We start from the raw sequence: 20,132 nt of genomic DNA, 5'->3' as shown, positions 1-20,132 counted from the left end.
TATATGGAGGATTGATATTAAGGTCATCATCTCTTCTCTGCTGTCAGTGTAAATATTTTTTGATCCTCAGAGAGAATGAGCATGGGTTGGGGGAACTGATTACCAAACACAATGCTGGTCTCACTAGTAATATCCTTCTTCCCCGTGGGAAGCTGTTGGTGTCTCAGATTGGGACCAAAACTCTTTGACATTCGCAAGAAGTAAGAGGTTGAGGCTGAGAATGCCCCCTGTCCCAAACCTCATTCTTCCCTCCTGCAACCTCGCCCACTTCCCACAAGCACAGCGATCTAACTGGATCAGTTTGCTGCTGCAGCATGTCATTTTCCCAGTTCTTCTCAATTGCACTTTCTGCCTGTGGTCTTAGCACCACAGACACCAAACCTACTAAAAAAATCAACAGCAGCAAACAAAATGTGTCTAATCGACTCAAAATGCAAAACTAAGTGACTGGAGGAAGTTTGGGAATGATTTTAAAATTATTTTGTGTATGTTGTTGCACGGATGTAATTGTCAGTCGGGGTTTTTTTTTTTTTAGGAGTATGACAATTATACTTCAGAAGAAAAACTTTTTTCATGAATGTGCCACTCCAGGAGATATGAATTATGAATCACATGAGACGGCACCAGAGGCTGAGGGAACTCTGGAAGACATGGCGATTTCGACCCACTCCACACCCGCCATTAAAGCTGCATGTAATGGGTGTTGTAGAACTGCACCTGTGTGAGACCGAGAAGAGTCATTTTTCCCCATTCCAGTCTGAAAGCTTTTTTTTTTAAATGAAAACATGCCTGTAACAATTCTGTAATTTAGCAGGGCATCTTTGCAGTACAACAAAGTAGAGCAGAGTTTTTAGATCTGAATTCAAAAATTTTAGATCCAATATTCAGAGTAACTATAAAGATTAATTTAAAAAAGATGTTCACTAATGTTCATAATGTCACTCAATTGCATGAAAAATTGTGTTTAGTTCACTATGTCAGTGAGCAGTTTGAAACCAAAAGTTTCAAAAGAGAAAAAACCTAGCCATTAAATGGACCTAATTTACCTGCATTAGTCATGCTGAGAAACCAAGTTATTGTGTGTAAGCGGTCCGGAATACCCTGAGATGGTCTTGACCTTGAACAGTCTGGTGGTTTAGCATCACTAATTACAGCTTGGTTTCATCCTTTTGCTGTTCTACATGTATGTCACGTCGGAGTCAGATTAATAACGCTGTTACACTCAGTCACAACTTTAAAGCACATGGTTCAAGGTAAACCACTGCCTACCTAAAAGACCTGTAGAACGTGACAAGTTCAGTGTGGCAATGTGGCTTGTCTGATATTGTTTAAGCACCCTGGAAGGAACCTTGGAACCTAGAATGAATTTGGTTGGCTCACGAGTCAGGGATCTGGACCCATACGATTGTAAAGCTGCTTTGTGACAACGTGTGTTGTGAAAAGCGCTATATAAATAAATTTGACTTTGACTTTGAGGAGTCGGGTCAGCGGAATCGTGAGGTGGCAGAAGGCATACTAAAAACTGATTAAGACGAGTGTTTGGCATTCTGTGGCTGTTTGTGTGTGGTAGATTGCTCATCAGTTGATGGATTTGACAAAGTTGATATACCTTGTGTAGTGTAGGAAATAAAGAAATGCACATTACGTGAAATCACAAACTCAAAGACGTTGGGCATTCATGGTCTGGTGGTTAAAGGAACTGGTCTTGTGACTGGAGGGTCGTGGGTTCGATTCCCAGGCCTGAGGCCATGACTGAGGTGCACTTGAGCAAGGCACAAAACCCCAACTGTTCCCCGGGTGCTGGGCTGCCCATCTGGGCACGTGTGCACCACAGCCCCCTAGTAATCAACTAGTGTGTGTGCATGTGTGTGTTAACTGCACAGATGGGGAAAATGCAGAGGACAAATTTCGAATGAGGTTAAAATCACAATTGACAAATATGGCACATTTCTAAGTAAGAAAACACACAAGAACTAGCCCTGATTACACCTTTACATGTGGGTGTATATTACACCCATTAAAGTTGAGTGCATCTGAAAGTAACATTTATAAAATATAAATAAGTATATTATTATGTACTCTAGTAATTGCTAATGGCTATAATAGCTAATACTAAATAATTAGTTAATGATCCCTAAATTACTAATGGTTAATATTTTATGAAATAATGGTAATGTATGAGCTGTTATTGAGAGAGGACAGACACCAACATGAAGAATGCACTGCCGATATTCAAATTATTTACTTGTCTTCTCTTCTTTCACTCCCATTCAGTGACCCGTCCTAAATGGTAGTATTGTCCCACATTGTCATTGAAGTGAAACTCCACTAATTGCCAATTACAGTCCTTCCAAGTTGTTTATATCTTAATCATTGCCAAAATCTGATCGTGCTGGTCTCCTTGGATGGAGCAGTGTAGCAGACCTTCCTCCTATTAAACAAGGCTGATCGGGGTCTTCTCTGTGCTCTTGTTTGTGCAGGCTGAGATGGGGGAATACCAGTGACCATACCACCTGTCTGAAGCAATGTAAGAGTAACGTGAGCGAGGCAAATGAAATCATGGCCGCCCATCGGATTCGAGTGACCAACAATAATATCCTCCCACGCTGCAAGTCGGAGGGCACTCTGATTGACCTCAGTGAGGGCGTGTCTGAGGCCAGTCTTACAGATGTCAAAGGTCAGTTTACATCACTTTTACAATAATGAAAAGTATCACGCCAAGTATTAGACCGTTCTTTAATGTTGTCAAATTAGGTATGTATCTGATTAAATGGAAACGTGCATATGTGGTTTTCTTATTTCTTCCACATTTAGTGCCTTCTCCCAGTGCCTTGCGACTGGACACCACTGCAACTTTTGGAACTGCACAGGAAGTAGTTGCCATCAAGGATTACTGTCCATCCAGCTTTACAACCCTGAAATTTTCTAAAGGGGACCACCTCTATGTGCTAGACACCTCTGGTGGGGAGTGGTGGTATGCCCACAACAATACAGAGATGGGATACATTCCTTCCGCCTATGTGCAGCCCATCAACTATAGGAACTCGTCTCTCAGTGACAGTGGGATGATCGACAATCTTGGAGACTGCTCTGATGAGGGAGCCAAAGAGTGGGACCTCCTGGGGGAGTGGACGGGAGTATCCCTCAATCCCTCTCTGCCTTACAACAACAACAACCCTTTTTCAACCAATCCTTTCCTCAATGGCTCAGCGCAAGGTGTTCTGGACCAGAACAGCAAGAAGAAGGCCAGCCAGCATAACAGTATTGATCTGCTTCTCTTTGACTCTCTGCCTTCTTCTGCTCCCGTCACCACTATCAGCAGCAATGGAAGTACTAATGGATATGGCAGTAGTGTCTTTGAGGGCATGCCCACCAGCCCGAACGTAGAACCACTGCAGATCATCCGTAAAGACAATCCCTTTTTCCGGAGCAAAAGATCCTACAGTTTGTCGGAGTTGTCAATACTGCGGTCTCAGTCAAACCCTCCACTGCCTTCGTCAGAGTTCTTCACGGGTCTTAAGGCGCCCTCTCCAGAGCAGTTCCAGAGCAGAGAGGACTTCAGGACAGCATGGCTGAACCATAGGAAGTTGGCACGTTCGTGCCATGACCTTGACTCCTTGGGACAAAATCCAGGCTGGGGCCAAACACAGCCAGTGGAAACCAACATTGTGTGCAAGCTGGACAGCTGTGGTGGGGCGGTCCAATTGCCAGACACTAGCATCAGTATTCATGTTCCTGAGGGCCATGTTGCTGTAGGGGACACCCAGCAGATATCCATGAAAGCTTTATTGGATCCACCACTGGAGCTGAACAATGACAGATGCACTACAGTCAGCCCTGTAGTTGAGATCAAGCTGAGCAACATGGAGATAAAGTCATTCATCACCTTGGAAATGAAAGTGTCTGTAGAGGTAAAGAAAGAGAGTAAGCAGATGGCAAAAGTGATGTGTGTGAGGAGTGACTGCAAAGAAGGCCCCTACATCCCTGTCCCACAGGCTTACATATACGGTGATACAGTTCAGGTTCAGCTGGACAGTCTGGAACCATGTATTTATGTAGCTGTTGTGGTACAATCCCACCACATCTCTTTTAACTCAATGGTGTGGGATTACGTGGTAAAGAAAGTGACTCTAGGCCTTTATGGACCTAAGCACATTCATCCATCCTTTAAAACTGTGGTGGCCATTTTTGGGCATGACTGTGCTCCAAAGACTTTGCTTGTTGGGGAGGTGGGGCCACAGGCCCATTCTGCTCCCCCGGTAGCACTACAGCTGTGGGGGAAGCATCAGTTTGTCCTCAGTAGGCCTCAAGACCTCCAGATAGGCATGTACTCCAACATGTCCAACTATGAGGTGAAAGCCATCCAGCAGGCCCGGACAGTAAGGGGGTTTCAGGTGAAACTTGGCAAGGTGTGTCGGCTCATATACCTGATCACATCTCGAAATGCAGACGAGATGTCCGATTTCACACTGCGGGTTCAGGTAAAGGACGATCAGGACTGCATCCTGGCCCAGTTTTGTGTTCAGACGCCACAGCCGCCACCCAAAACTGGAATGCGAAGCAGTGGACAACGGAGGTTCCTTAAGAAGAAGGAAGTGAGTAAAATAATTTTGTCACCCCTGGCCATCACAACCAAATACCCCCAGTTCCAAGACCGCTGCATTACAAACCTAAAATTTGGTAAGCTCATCAAGACGGTGATCAGGCAAACAAAGAACCAGTACTTGCTGGAATACAAGAAGGGCGACGTGATTGCTTTGCTGAGTGAAGAAAAGATTAAACTCAAAGGACAATTGTGGACCAAAGATTGGTATATCGGTTACTACCAGGGAAGGACGGGGCTTGTACATGTAAAAAACGTACTTGTTTTGGGTAAAGTAAAGCCCATTTACTTCTGTGGGCCAGACCTCACAACTGCAACTCTATTGGACCAAATTCTTAAACCCTGCAAGTTTCTCACGTACATTTATGCCTCTGTAAGGACTGTACTGATGGAGAACGTAGGAAACTGGAGAGCTTTCGCCGATGCCCTGGGCTATGGAAATCTGCCTTTGTCTTTCTTCTGCCGAGCAGAGATGGATAGTGAACCGGAGAGAGTAGCTTCTGTGTTGGAGAAGCTCAAAGAGGATTGTAACAATGTGGAGATCAAGGAAAAAAAGTCTTTTCAGAAGGAGCTAATGACAGTAAGTTGTAAATATTCAGTATGTGTTCTGAATTAGTGTGTGTCTGTATGTCTGCGTGTGTGTGTGTGCACGCGCACACATGTTTTAGGAGAGTTATGCATGTGGGTGTGAATACATTTGAATATGATTATTCTTGATTATTTTATCCCTATGCACGTTCTGCTTCATACAAACGATGCGGTCTGCGTCTGGACGCAGGGCCTCTTAAGTTTGGATTTAAACCTGAGACCCCTTATCAGCACTTCAGTGATTAGTGCAGAAGCCTCACATGCTAATTCTGATGAGAGTGCATTTGGTTGCTTTGGTCCAAGTCTCTTATCTGCACAGCTGTGGAAACCTGCAAGAACAGCAGCAGACATTTGCTTGGCTGGCTCAGACCATCTTGCCAAAGGGAAGTACACTATAACATGTTGGCACTTTTACTGGGTACTGTGTGTCTGTGGTCATTGGTAGGCTGCGATATTGTTTTAATGAAGAGAAAATTTCTGGAGAATGCAGGTGCAGAATCTACCTAATTATTACTTTACCAGTGCCGAAAGACAAAGGAGCAGAAAGAACAGGTTGTTCTGATCTTAGCACTTAGGAAGAGAAAGTGGAGATTTTGTTAATTGCACATTACAACATAGTTGTTCACTGACAGCCCATTCATAAATAAACATGTGGAGAGATCTAGTTCTTTTGGCTTGATCTTCTTGGCTCTGAATATGCCACGTGTAGCGAACGCTACATCATATGACCTTTGCTTACTGTCAGGCTCATGTTTGGCATCCTATGCCAGGGTTGGTTGGTTGATTGGCTGCTCCAATTCGACTTTCACCCCCTCAGCGCAGCTGTGTGTAAGAACCTGAGCTCCTGCCCTTAAGCCAGGAGGAGACTCGGGTCACAACAGCAGAAGTGACGTGATAATTGCTGCGTGGAGATGCTCCTCTGAAGATTCAGATGAAATGGTATTCTCTGTGAAAGCTTTCAGCTCGCAGAGGGGAGCTTCCCGGCTTTCGGAATTGATAGATGGAGAAAACAGAAAGCAGCTCTTTGATCTGCAACCTGCTGGGATCATCTGTCTGAGACAAATGAGCATGAGATATTTTCTTATACGGCTCATACGGCCTTCTGCATTGGTGATTCTTTGATAGCGGAAGCTTCAAATGTAGAGAAAGCGTGGTAAGAAAGGTTATGCGGTTTCTTCTGAAGCTCACATACTCGGTGTTGTAATGTCTGTGGTCTTCATGTCTCACAACATTTCAGAGGTGCAAAAATAATGAGGAATCTGGATTTTCAGGGTGTGTTTAGCCCCTTCAGCTGCTTCAGCTGGTCAGTAGTGCTTCATCGTCAGTTATTTTCCATTTTAGGTTCTCCTTTCTCCTTAGCTAACGACAGTGGGTCTCACTCCCCAGAGATAGCCGTTAGCATGCATACTTTAAAATGAACTTTGGAAGACCCTGCACTGTGAATGAAAGGCTTTCCCCTGCTTCTCCTCTGTGTGTTAGTGAGCACAAAGTGAGCCGAAGTTGGAAATCACAGGCATTTTTTTTAGCAGGTGTAATAAACGGGTATAAAAAATGCACGCATGACACTTTCAGGCCAGAAGAATGGACAGGTGCAAGCGAGGGTGTCCAGTGCACTTGTGTAGGTTGTTTGGCTGAAATATGTCATTTACGTCAGGGCATCAACACTTGGTGGAGAACGTTGTTCTTTTTTTTTGGTAGGTTGACCTCTAACGACCTGCCATAGGTTAATATTGTAGTGTTTTGAGGACCGTGTATGTAATTGAGATGAAGAGGCAGCGGAACCTAGACATATAGCCTCTGCAGACATGTAATGGTGTGCGTATTACCTGGAGGTGTGCCAGAATGAAGTGCTTCTCTCTGCTAACAAGGTTTAATATCCATTGTGGCTGTACGTGAGAGGCTCACGAGAGTTCACAAGACTTCAAAAATTGCTGTTGCTGTGAATTAGCGATGCTGCGGCTTTTTTTATCACGCAATTTGCAATTGAGGCATATGTTGAAAGGCATGATCCCTCTATATAGTATATTTTGGTTTAAGCAGAGGATTATTTTAGACATCAACTTAGGAAGGTTAATGAAGGTTAAAAAGGTTAGGTTACTAAGTGGTGAAATTCTAAGTAAAATACCTTAATTTCCTGTCCTGATCTTTTTGTATTTTGGAGTCCAGTTTGAGTTTCTTTCTTTTTGTATCTTCCTATTGTCGTTCTGTGTTCAGGTGTGCTCCAGACATCTCTCTACTAGTGTGGCTGTGGTGGGAAACTTGTTATATGTCATGGCCGCTTTAGAAATCAATGAGAAATTCAACCCTCCACTCACCTTGGGTGGTGTCAGTCTCAGTCTCTGCGTATTTTTTTTTAAGTGCTTTTCACTGTGTCACACTAGCACATTTTTGGAGATCTGAGGTTTACAGCAGGAGTTTCTCCTTGATGTGTTAGCACTGATGTGTTAGCACTGACATCCACTGTCTGTCATCCACTGTTTTTGTCTTTTACCTCTTGACTCGTGAATGCAATGAATGTGGCAATAAACACCTAGTTGAGTATGAAGAGGGATTGTTGTTCCATTAAACGCCCTTTTACCTAGTCAGATCCTAGAATGAAATCTGCATAAGAGGTTTAAGGAAATGTGTGATTTGTTGTTTTTTGAAAGAGCGATCTAGTGTAACTAGGTGTATTGGGAAAAGAATGAAAGAAGCAATACTTCAAGACTGGGGAATACTAAACCACATTTTATTTATAGCCACCGCATTACAACTCATAAGATCTCATAACAAAGTACAATTTTAAAAAGAACCAATCAAATAGCTTCACCGCCCATCTCTTAATATTGTCTTCCAATCAGAGCAAAGGATATTACAAAGAGAACAAATTATGGTCTTACACAAAATAAGACAAACAACTTTCAACTGTTTCTGTCTTCTATAGCAATTTAGTGTTGGCTGTGTCTCTAAATGGACTAATATTTCACCAGCCTATGTAGCAGAATATCTTGAATAACCTATCCTGTACGTTTTTTAACAGTAAGACATGCAAGATAATGAAATTCTGTTATTTTTGGAGATTTCCAAACCTGTAAAATGCCACGGCCCTGCTGCTGACAGGCCTGGATGTTTTTGTAATGCACTGTAACTGAAAACACCACCTTCTCTCCACCTTGCTCATTTGTCCCAGCTCCGTCACCATGTCATATTACCGTTCATCACCATGACCTTTGTGGAGCAGCTTGACGAGGACTTTCGCCCGCCATTTTTCACCGCCATGACATGTAACTTGGCGGCAAACAAAACGACCCAGAGGGCATCAGGGAGACAAATGGTGCTGCTATGCTTTATGGTCCGTCTGCAGATTTACTGATCCTGTGTTTATGCCGCTGACGACGGCGACTGCATTTCTTTCATTCATACCTTAGCAGACCGTACCATACCTTCATACCATACTGGTTTAATTTAAGCTGTGGAGGCAGTCATTTCTTCTGGCAGACGTCGTCTCTGAAGGATCCCTTCAGCGTTTGGGTAAAGCCGCCAGTCGCCCTAATCATGGATGGTTGATATGGCTGTCTCGGGCCAGTGGAGTCAGCTGGTAGGTGGAATTTATCTGAGGTGTGTAGGTAAAAGCTTTCCGATAGGGACCCCCGAGGGAGGTGCTTACCTCGTGCTGATGGATAGTGTCGCTCATCTGGATGACTGAAACAACCAGTTCTTTGCTACAGTGACTCTTAACGCCCTGGTGGTCCGCACCTGAAATATCACAGGACGAAGCACAAATGTTATACGAGAACTGTAAAATAAGTATTGCCATATAACGAATGAGTGGCACATATGATGTAATACTGGTGAGCTGGAAGCTAGCTAGGTTTGGGATCTATTCATTCAAAGTTGTTTTTTTTACTTCAGATGGTGAGTGTGAGTGGCAACGTGAGTGGCAGGAATGAAAACAAGTTTAAAGGGCCCTCTCCACCCAGGCCATGTCGGTCAGTAACTTAGAAACCAAGATTTATTGGGTTCATTACAACCACTGTTAGAAAGATAAAGTGAGAGAGAACCATGGAGTTTATTCTGTCCTCTAAGAGGATTCTCTAGTTTTCTGCTTCACCTTCACCCATTTTGGTGATGTGCCCTTTTTTGCTGTGTCTCTCGCTCTCCGTCATCTCTCTGTCCCTGTGATTTTTGTTTTTCATATTTCTTTCTGCTTTTAAATTAGCAAATTCGCAAACACCCCCCTGCAAAGACAGGTGAACTGTGAGAGGAGATAACCGTGTCCAAAGCTCCTGGACACACGGGTCAATTCAGGCTGCCACTCACACCTGTCGGACGTTTCCCGACGGGAGATGCTGACTGTGAGGGAAAGCACGGCCTCACCGGTCCCAGTTGGCCAAGCGGCCGCCATTTCCTCCATTTCTTTGACCATTCATCTGCTGGTAATGGGCTGGCGAGTGATTGAGAATGACCTGCAGCGATTCCAATTGGTTTCTTTCCTACACCTTGTTGGAGAATAAAACCGCCAAGGTCCTGTGAAATCTATGGATATGTCAGCAACCAAAACCTGCTTTCAGATGCTAATAAAATGCTTTATATTTGTTGGAAGGATGGGTCTGTCACAGATGAGATACCATGAGATGAAAGTCTGTTTTGAGTTGATGTGTTTCTTCTGCAGCCAACAATCAATGTGGCGAATATGAAAACCCCACAATGCCATTCAAACTGAAAGGGCTTCAGGCTCTACAAGCAATATCGTAAAGTTTTAATTGCAAATCAGTATGACTCATTAAAAAAAATAGGGTTTTGACCACAGGAGGCCCAACACCCTCCCTCCCCCCCCCTCACACACACACACACACACACACACACACACACACACACACACACACACACACACACCGCACCCTGTCTGTGTGTTACAGCATCTGTGCTCTGGGGTGTTGATCTAGCCAGAGCTACAATTAGTTTCTCCATTCTCCATCTCTGCACACTGGAGGTTGAGTTCAGATGGGGTGAACCATGCTCTATTTATAACGGTATAGACAACGTTTCCATGAACCCTGATTCAGCATGCAGGCACCATTAAAACGGTCACATTCCGAGCAGGTGGTCCGCCCACCCCCTGGGTGTTCTGCATTTCATCGCTGGAGTTTCATTCTGGCATGTTTTTTTTCTTTACTGGCCCGCTGATTGGCAAGCACAAGGATTCTGACCATTCCTAAGGTGCTGTTCCTTGGAATTGAAAGATGGGGGTCACCACGTTTCCATTGCTTCATCAGCTCACCCCCCCCCCCCCCTCCCCCCCTTTAGCTTGCCTGGAGTGGCTTACATAACATTTTAGATGTTCAATTTCAAGTAGTCACATAGGCTGTGAAATGTTCACATTTCAGTACATTTAGAATGACAAGTTAGCATGGAGATTTTTAGCTGGAGATGATGTTAGACCATTTCTCATATTAATTCAACACCGTAATGTAAGATTTCTGATCTCGGATCAGGTCCTCCCTTTGTGTATACTTGAATCAATCGGCATATTAATTATAAAAAAGATATATCAGTCAAATTCTGATATGTTTAATAAATGGGTCAGCAGATTTACAAGTGTTTATTTATAGATGCTACAAATTAGGTTCATGTTTAAATACAAATCTGTTGCAATGAAATATTCGTAAGTCAGTTTCAGTCATTAAATGAGTCGCAGCGTAGCCCATAGAATACATACCGTGTCTGCCAGAGGTCTTACTATACACAAACCATTCAGAAATAGCTCATGAAAGTGCAGGAAAACAGTGATTATCGTTGCCACTTTTATCAAATTGCCTCCTTTGGTCCTTTGGCTGCACTGTGCAGACTCACCATTGAGAAATCTAATTGTTCTATGGTTTATTACTATAATAAATAGTGATATTTTTGTTTACTTGTATTTGTCTGGCCATTATGTGCTGTTTGTTGCAGTTAGAAGCCAAACAAGGCTCCACTAACACTTCCTTATGTATGACAGTCACTACTTTGTTGTCTGTGGTCACCAGGTCATAGCACTTTAAGTCGAGACACCTCATTACAGAGACATCTTCACACATATGTTATTGGGCTTTCTGCAGCACTGTTTCTGAATGCACCTGTAATTTACCAGACATGAGAATAAACGTTCCAACATCTCTCCTGCAACACCTCCCATGACATCAGCAACGGAGGTGGCAGGAACCATCTGGATGGCTGTTTCTGCTTCTGTCTCACACTGAGTGGATTTACCAAGAAATCTTCCCCTGACGGCCATCAGCACACACACTCTGATAGGACACCCTGAAGCCCCAGGGCAAGCTTAGTTATCAGAGGAGCTTAGAGTCCTAATCTGATTCATCACAGAACTCGGAATTTGACTTCAGGTCAATACCAACGCGAACCCACCCTGAAAATAAACAGAAAAAATATATAAAGTATTTATAATGTTTTTCTTTATGAAGTTAGCTGGCAGCTTTTTCTCCTTCCAGTGATGCATGCTGGCTTGACTAACTTCCTTTGGTTATGACAGCAGAGGTAACTATTTAAAGGGATTACTTGCAGTACTGAATGACTTATTCTTATAAATGACTGTTAATGTAGCTAATAGTTAGCAAGGTCACTAGTAATGTATAATGTTACTACAGCATATTTACTATATGTTGCTCACATACTTTCTAATAGAAATAAGACATTAGTTAGACCCTCTCGCTCTCTGTCTCTCTCTCTCACTCTCTCTCTCTCTCTGTCTCTCTCATTCTCATTTATCTGAGGTTATTGAAGAACCCTTCATATACGAAGGGTCCAGGGTAGTCTGCTGAATAACAACATCCTGCTTGTGATGCAGTATATGGGGTAGTGCAGCATTTGAAAATATCAGTCGTGATCTTTTAATAAACATACAGTCTTGACTGGTTCAGACCTCACTAACAGCCTTGACAATAATGTGAATGTTGGCAAATCTATTCGGAAACGATTTTATCGTGTTGAAGTTTTGTCATGTATCGTTAGGAAGCCATGTAAGCATTACATGGCCTGTTTTCATCACGTGGCCCTTTACCTGAAAACCGCAACGTGTGATGTGCCATATTTTTGTCAATTGTGATTTTTACACCCCAATCGAAATTTGTCTTCCACTTTTAACCCATCTGTGCATTCAGAACACACACACACACACTAGTGATTACTAGGGGGCTGTGGATCACACATGCCCAGAGCGGTGGGCAGCCCTAGCCCGGCGCCTGGGGAGCAGTTGGGGTTAGGTGCCTTGCTCAAGGGCACCTCAGTCATGGCCTCAAGTCTGGGAATCGAACCCACGACTCTCCGGTCACAAGTTCAGTTCCCTACCACCAGACCATGACTGCCCCATCTTGTAATGGTACGTATTTCTCAGCCATCTGTTTCCCACAATACTCTTCCAGCATCACAGATCTGTTACATCTCTGTGGGGAAGTGATGGACAATTAAAATATAACAAATCTGAAAAAAGGGGTAAAATGTCAGTGTTTATTTTAGGCCTGCTAATGTTCTCATGTTATTTCTATCACTTTGGATATGGAATTTTCCCAAACATTAAGTGTGGACAGATTCAGGAACCGCTTGAAAATGGTATATCATTTAGGAAATGAATCCATAATAACTCATAAAGCTACATGATGCTGAAACGTCGTACATGCTTTCATAACCTCTAAATGTGACTGCTGAAACATGCTGTTTCCTGCCTGCCTGCCTGCTCTGGTGTCTTTTTTCAGTAGTGTTTAGTACAGGCGTACTCAACTAAATTTGTCCGCGGTCCAATTTTGGCAGATACCTGTGGGGGGGTGGCGAACGTAACACTCGCGACGGAGTGTTTTTTCAATAGCCCTGAAATAAATGCTACGGTTTTGTTTTGGTCCGTATCCAGTTAATCAGGAATGAGATTGGGTCCGGACAGGACTGCGTTCGGGTCCGGATCCGGACCGCGGTCCGCCAGTTGAGTACCCCTGGTTTAGTAGATTCTGAATCCAGTGGCTCTCTTCCCAGTAAGGAGTCAGAATATAATCCAGAACATGTTCGATTTCCGCCAACTCTTTATTAGGTTCCAATCTCACTACAAAAAGTCTTGCTTTAGGACTTAATAATCTGTTGTATGTTGCCAATTGAAAGCGTTTGTCCAGATGAAAATGGCCTAGTCTTAATGCAACCGCTGAAACGTCAGCCATCAGCAGACCTCCAGGCTTGTGGGGGTCACCACCCAGGCTCCCCAACAACTACCCCAACAGGCTCCTGCTGGCCTCACACAACGCGCAAAGTTATCAAAACGTAGAATGGGGCAGTTAGTTCACGCAACTAACAAGAGTGTGTGCAGAAAGGCAGAATGAAATATGGAGAAACATAGAATTGAGTGAACAATTTTTTGTCAGATTACTACCTACTTAGAAATAATGACTTAGCACAATTCACAGTGGAAATTGCCTAGCCTGCCATATTGCGCATATCACACTGATAAGGCGGTGACGGAGCGATAAGACACTGATTGAGCTCGGCTAATTATGTGCCTCATCATCAGCACAAATATTTATGTAAATATGAATATTCTACTTCTATTTAAAGAGCCACTCCCCTAGGAATAACAATGTGCCCTGAAATTTAGCAGGAGACTAATCCCCGGATTTGAAGTTCATGTTCATTAGTTATCTCTACTGCTACACTGATTCTAAATGACTTTGGAGAGAGAGAGAGAGAGAGAGAGAGAGAGAGATGGAGAGTGATGCTGAGTGCTTGTGAGTATCATACTGTATCTTGATCTTGTCTTTCAGCTCATTATACGCATCACCTTACAGGTTTTTACTGCAAATTATTTGCCTCCTACAATAATTAAAGTCTGCTACAGATGATCTCAATCTCTCTGTTTCTGTTTCTGGGTACTTTGGAGCCAGTAGTGCCAGCATAATGTACAACTATACATTTACATTCATCCAAAGATTGTCATGCTGTCATCGCAAATTAGTTAATAAAACCATGGAGGCGTGTTGGTCTCATGGACTTTATATAAGATGGTGAGTGTTGGAGAGAGAGAGAACTGCGTAGTGTTGGTGACTAACACTACAGTTACCCTCCAGAAGGTTCAAACATACTTCACTCGTCTTGTTTTCAGTGCTGTGGTGATTTGGGGTCTGAAGTGTGCTGTTTTCACTTTTCACACTTCCACTAATCCCCAACACATTTGGAGAACACACACACTCACACGTCTGACTGCACCATCTGTGTCCAGCTCAGGTCACTCTTCTTTTTTTTTTTCTTCATTCCTCCTTTCTTTCTTCTCGTCCCTCCATTTTGCAGGACACACACACACACACACACGGGGGAGGGGATTGCCACCCTGTCTCCCCAGCCCTCGCACACCAGGTCCAAATATGGTCGGGTTTGTGCATGCGTGCGTGGGTGTGGTCGTGAACGAGAGACAGGAAACAGTGCTGACCATGGGACTGGTAAGGATGCGGTTATTCACCCGTGGTGAAGGAGGAGCCAGTTGGAGGGAGGGAGAGAACGATGAAGAGGAGGAGGAGGAAGATACACAGTGGAAAATAAATGGAGAGCGAGACAAACGGAGAGGCAGACAGACAGAAGTCCCTGACCTCAGTGCGTGCTCTTAATAACCACTCCCTTCCTGTTACTGAACTACGTAACTATGTATGCATGTGTGTGAGAGAGACAGAGAGAGAGATGTATATCTTATTTTTCACATGGTGACTCTAGTCATGAATCAGGCGCGTGTGTGTGTGTGTGTGTACACAACCAACCACCCAAATCATATATATAGCAAAGTACACAAAGATTCCAGAGGAACACAACAGAGATCGTTCATCAGTTGTGCAAGCAAATGTTGTTTTAAGCAAATCTATGTTTTAATTACAACATTCATTGCTTTGAGTTTCCTCATTTCAATGCTGCTATAGCAACCACTGGCAATGCAAATGGATATGTTATTAAAGCAATCTCCATTAGTATTAAAATCGTCACTGGAAATGTCAAGTCCTTAATTCTGATGGGCCACAGGTTCAATAAACTGATCAAGTCTTCTCTTGGTTTCTCCAATATAAACCTGAATACATCTCTTGTGAGTTTTCCCGCAGTAATGTACGAGGATGAATGGGTGAAGACAATTTCTCCTTTTTTAGTGGCTGTGTTAAAAAAAACATTCCCATGTAGCAGATCTAGATCGGTTGTGGGCTACAGTACCACAGTTATCTGAACGGTGATTTATCTCGCTTTTCACGAGCATGTCTCTAATGTTTTTGTCTCATCTGCAGGAGATTAGTGGAGACAGATATGGTCCCTGTGATTAAAGAATAATATTAGCCACTGTTTTATTTGTAGGGTGATGAGACAGCACCACAGGAATCACCTGGTGTGTGTGTGTGTGGTGAGTGGGTGGTCCGAGTTTAGTACTTTGTTACTCCCATACGCACCATATTCACGCGTCAGCACTCTGACGCCATACGTGCGCCGCCCACATGCTGATGTAAAGACGACCTGTCCCTGACCGCCCCGCTGCCGTTACACACACTGACCCATGACTGCGGCTATGCCTTCCTAACGCACGGGGTTTTAATTCACCGCTGCTGTACGGGACTCCCTCCCACCCCCTCCCTCGTGCCTCTGTTTTCTCCATCTCTCTCTCAAGTTTGCGCTGCGCAGCAGAATTTGTTCAGAATGCTGATAAATCTCTGCTCTAGTTTCCGGATGACACCAGCCAAAGAATTAGACTAATTGTGCTGCACCAGGACTGGTGGACAGCCCCCAGACTGGCGTAACAACGCACCTTTGGGGGAGTGCAGCGCAGACGTAACAGTAATGGCTGTGCGTTCTGCGGCGGAGCGAGGCCGTGGGTCTCACCGCCGTCGGGGGGATCCGAGGACAGAGTTCAGGCCCACTCTGGTATCTGGACTCCCGTGTGGGACACCACTTCCTGTTCTCCTGCCCTCGGTCCGCTCAGTCTCTCCTTTGGACTGTGCTGGTGAGGGTTTGTCCACAACAACGGCCCACCTTAAATGGGCTGAGCCATCTCTTTACTGTCTCTTCTGGTTGTAATGGGTACCGTTGTTTGGAAGGTTCCAGCGTCTCTGAACCATGTGTGGAACAGGTTTTTGGTGTGTGTTTGTGTGTTTGTGTGTGTGTGTATGCCCTCACTCACATGTAGTGATCCCAGGTCATGCTGCTTGTGTGTTGAATGTCCCGGCTCAGCGTGGGTGGTGGGCGTCACCGATGTGTTCTAGGTTCTGGTGGTGTTATATGTTCTGGTGGTGTTCTAGTTTCTGGTGGTGTTCTAGGTTCTGGTGGTGTTCTAGTTTCTGGTGGTGTTCTAGGTTCTGGTGGTGTTATATGTTCTGGTGATGTTCTAGGTTCTGGTGGTGTTATATGTTCTGGTGGTGTTCTAGGTTCTGGTGGTGTTATATGTTCTGGTGGTGTTCTAGGTTCTGGTGGTGTTCTATGTTCTGGTGGTGTTCTAGGTTCTGGTGGTGTTATATGTTCTGGTGGTGTTCTAGGTTCTGGTGGTGTTATATGTTCTGGTGGTGTTATATGTTCTGGTGGTGTTCTAGTTTCTGGTGGTGTTATATGTTCTGGTGATGTTCTAGGTTCTGGTGGTGTTCTAGGTGTGTGATGTATAGGTCCTTCCTCCCTCCAGGCCCTACTGAAGATGGACTGCCAGGGTCTGGTGGCTCGCCTCATCCTGGACTTCACTCTGCTCACCACAGCCGTCGAGGTTGCACCACGCTGGAGGGAGCTGGCTGAGAAGCTCGTCCGGGTGTCCCGGACGCAGATGGAGGCCTACGAGGCCCCGCACCGAGACCGCACTGGGACAGTGGACAGTGAGGTGAGGGGACACATACACTCAAGACTACCAGCCAAGGTGGACAGATAAGGGATCAGGCACATTGATCACTCAACGTTTGTCCACGTAACTATAAAATCTGGTCACAATGAGGAACTCTATTATAGACTATAGAGACAATGTCCTGAGGTCCAAGCTAGTCCAAGTATTTGTAGAATTTTAGTACTAATACTTTTAAGGGAATCACTTAGGGAAACTTTGTAATGTGCGTATAGCTCCCTTGGTAGAATAAGGTGCTAGCAACAGCAAGGTCATCGGTTCGATTCCCAGGGAGTCCTATAAATATTATACTTATAAATATGCAAACCACTCTGAATAGGAGTGTCTGCCAAATACTGTAAATGTCAAAAATAAATTCTAGTTTTCTCTCTTAAATATTTCTTCCATTTTCTTCCACTTTTACAGCGGTCGTAGAATATGCTCTGGAGAAATGCTTACAAAGACAGTTTGATCTATTGCCGTTAAGCGTGAAATATGACCCTGCTTTTGTAGTCACCATACTGCGGTGTACGTTTGGCTGTGCCTGACACAGCAGAAGTTGTAACCAATGTATCCTGTATCCTGAGCGGCCTCTATAGGGACACTTTTCACCAGGGACACTTTTCACCAGAGCACGTTTCTGATGACTAGCACCAACCTCAAACGCTTTCCTGACCGCTTTGTAAACTTTGACTTATGACCTTATATCTGATGTCAGGGTGAGAATGAGCACTCATTGGCTCCGTTTGTCCAATGGCAGGCGATGTCTGATGTCAGGGTGAGAATGAGCACTCATTGGCCCCGTTTGTCCAATGGCAGGCTATGTGGAAGCCGGCGTATGACTTCCTGCTGACCTGGGCGGCTCAGATCGGTGACAGCTACCGCGACGTCATCCAGGAGCTTCACCTGGGCCTGGACCGCATGAAGAACCCCATCACCAAACGCTGGAAACACCTCACAGGTACCCTCATCCTCGTCAACTGCCTGGACATGCTGCGTAGCTCCGCCTTCAGCCCCGCCCTCCAGGACGATTTCGCCATCTAGAAGACATGCTGGACTTCCTCCTCACACCGACAAGTAAATTAAGGGACTCTCTGTCTGCACGGGCTCGGAGAACTTTGAACTTTCACCTCTGGAGCGTGTTGGAGGTGTGTTGTCAAAGATAGTGGTCACTCCACACCACCCCATGACTTCACCTGAGTCATGTACCTCAGTCCAATCCCTGCACGGATATTTTTCAAAGCCCTCCCTCCCATATTCCTGATTGGACATAGAGTAAGAGAGACAAGCCAAAACACCAATGTGGTTTCAGTATAGCTATATTTTCAAAGTCCAAAACAGTGTTTTTACCAAGTCCCTAGCAATACATATATTTTTTTACAGACAGAATTTTTTTAATTAAATCACTTTGTCACTTTTCAAATAGATTGTTTTGTTATCAGTAACTGATGAAGAACTCATTTTCTCTGTAATGTGATGTTTTTTTCTTTTAACATATTCAGCTGTCAGTCATTCCTTAACGCCTTGCCAAACGTGCACTGTAAATCTCTTATTTCAACAGCATGTTATTTCACTGCTAAATTGCACCACAGAATTGTTTCTGCTTTACTTAAAAAGAAACGATTTGAAAAGACAAGTCTTCGTGTTCGATCTGTTCATGTGCCTGCACTGGTAAAGACAATCGTAATGCATATAGCGTTTAATCAAAATACCACACCCTCTAGTCCTGAGCTTGTAGGACATGCATCGTGCATCTTTAAAAAAAAGTAGGATAGCTGGACAATCGCCATCTGTGAACCTGGTCATCTGTGGCATTGGCATTTCATTCCAATTTTTTTGTTTTTCTTTAGTCACGATGGGATGAACAGAATAACCTCAAAGACTCATTTAGGTTTGCTTTTCAGACCTTTGCAGGTTTTATCATTTGCTTTCAGGAAGTTTATTTTTGCAGTTAATGGCGTACGTAGGCACAGCGTGAATGCCAACAGGTGTGCCTTACCTTCTGCCCATGCTTCTCCAGAGCCGCTGTGTTCCTCAGGCACAAACCTGCTCCCTCCATGAGATCTTCTCCTAGCCACCTGTCTGGAGACCTTTACGTTTATTCATTACATTTTTCCCTGGCTCTTGGATGCAAACGTGTCCTCACCTGCACCTTTGTTAAACTTCCAGAACAATCCGATAGCACCTTCTAAGGCTCTTCAAGAAATACTATACAGAATTTTAACAGAATCATAAGCGGTAATTTTATGTAAAACGAACAAATCCATGAAATGCTAATGCTAAATGTAGCATATATTTGTTTTGGTAATGCTACATGGCTGTATTACCACCATCCAACACCCAGAACTCCTCTGTTGTCCTTTTCATGTCTAGACCACCATTCACCGTGCTAAACTAAGCTATGCTATGCTATGCTGTTTTATCAACACACAGATGAACAGTGGCTTCCATAATTACACCAGTGAATAACAGTGGATAGTAGGTTTTAAAGGCCAAAATATTCACCTGTTATTCTATAGTGTTAAATTCCAGTATTACTCACGGTCATGCTGTTTCTTTTTGTTTAACTTGACCCACGTGTATTTGTGTGCAAGTGTTTATTTATGTATATATGTAGAAAGATTTGTTTAGACTGTCAGCTACATTATTTGGTGTTTCTCCCGGTTGTGCGCTCCAACATCTACGTGAGTGTTTTATTTCCTTGAATGTCACGTCAATCTAACTAACCTTGTCATTTTTGAGTTAAGTCTGGGTGTAGTTCTATGTGCTGGAGCAGTTAGCACTAGTCTGGTGACAGGCATCACTGTCAGTGTATCGTAGCCCATCTGATTGTGTAGTCTACAAGTGCATAGAGCTCTGATCAGAGATTTTGTTGTGGTCTTTTTATTTTTGTGCTTCAAGAGGTGTTTGGCAGTGTACCTATTGAAAAACAAAGTTCCTATGTCTCTCATGCTGTCTCTGTTGCTGCCAATAACGTATAGAAATGTTTTCAGTTGGATGTGCTGTATATTTTGTTCCAGTGGATTCAATAAAACTGCTGTCAGTTTCGAAATGTTTCGAGAGGCATTTGCAATGTTGAATTTAAGTTGCTGTGCAATTAGTTTATTAATG

At 43.9% G+C, this 20,132-nt stretch overlaps 1 protein-coding gene across 1 annotated transcript in view; it reads left to right on the top strand.

Annotated features, from left to right (window-relative positions):
- Window positions 1-20,073, top strand: part of sh3bp4a (SH3-domain binding protein 4a) — a 26,857-nt gene extending 6,784 nt beyond the window's left edge. Inside the window, exons 2-5 of the mRNA XM_077012594.1 lie at window positions 2,481-2,677; window positions 2,815-5,183; window positions 16,836-17,024; window positions 17,841-20,073. Coding sequence (XP_076868709.1) covers window positions 2,560-2,677; window positions 2,815-5,183; window positions 16,836-17,024; window positions 17,841-18,065 — 2,901 coding nt within the window. The 5' untranslated portion in view covers window positions 2,481-2,559 and the 3' untranslated portion in view covers window positions 18,066-20,073. The remainder of the gene's footprint in view (window positions 1-2,480; window positions 2,678-2,814; window positions 5,184-16,835; window positions 17,025-17,840) is intronic.
- The last annotated feature ends 59 nt before the right edge of the window (window positions 20,074-20,132 follow it).

This window comes from Brachyhypopomus gauderio, chromosome 1 (assembly GCF_052324685.1).
Source record: "Brachyhypopomus gauderio isolate BG-103 chromosome 1, BGAUD_0.2, whole genome shotgun sequence".
NCBI classification, from domain to species: domain Eukaryota; kingdom Metazoa; phylum Chordata; class Actinopteri; order Gymnotiformes; family Hypopomidae; genus Brachyhypopomus; species Brachyhypopomus gauderio.
The sequence above is the reverse complement of the archived record's forward strand: the minus strand, read 5'-3'. Positions and strand labels throughout refer to the sequence as shown.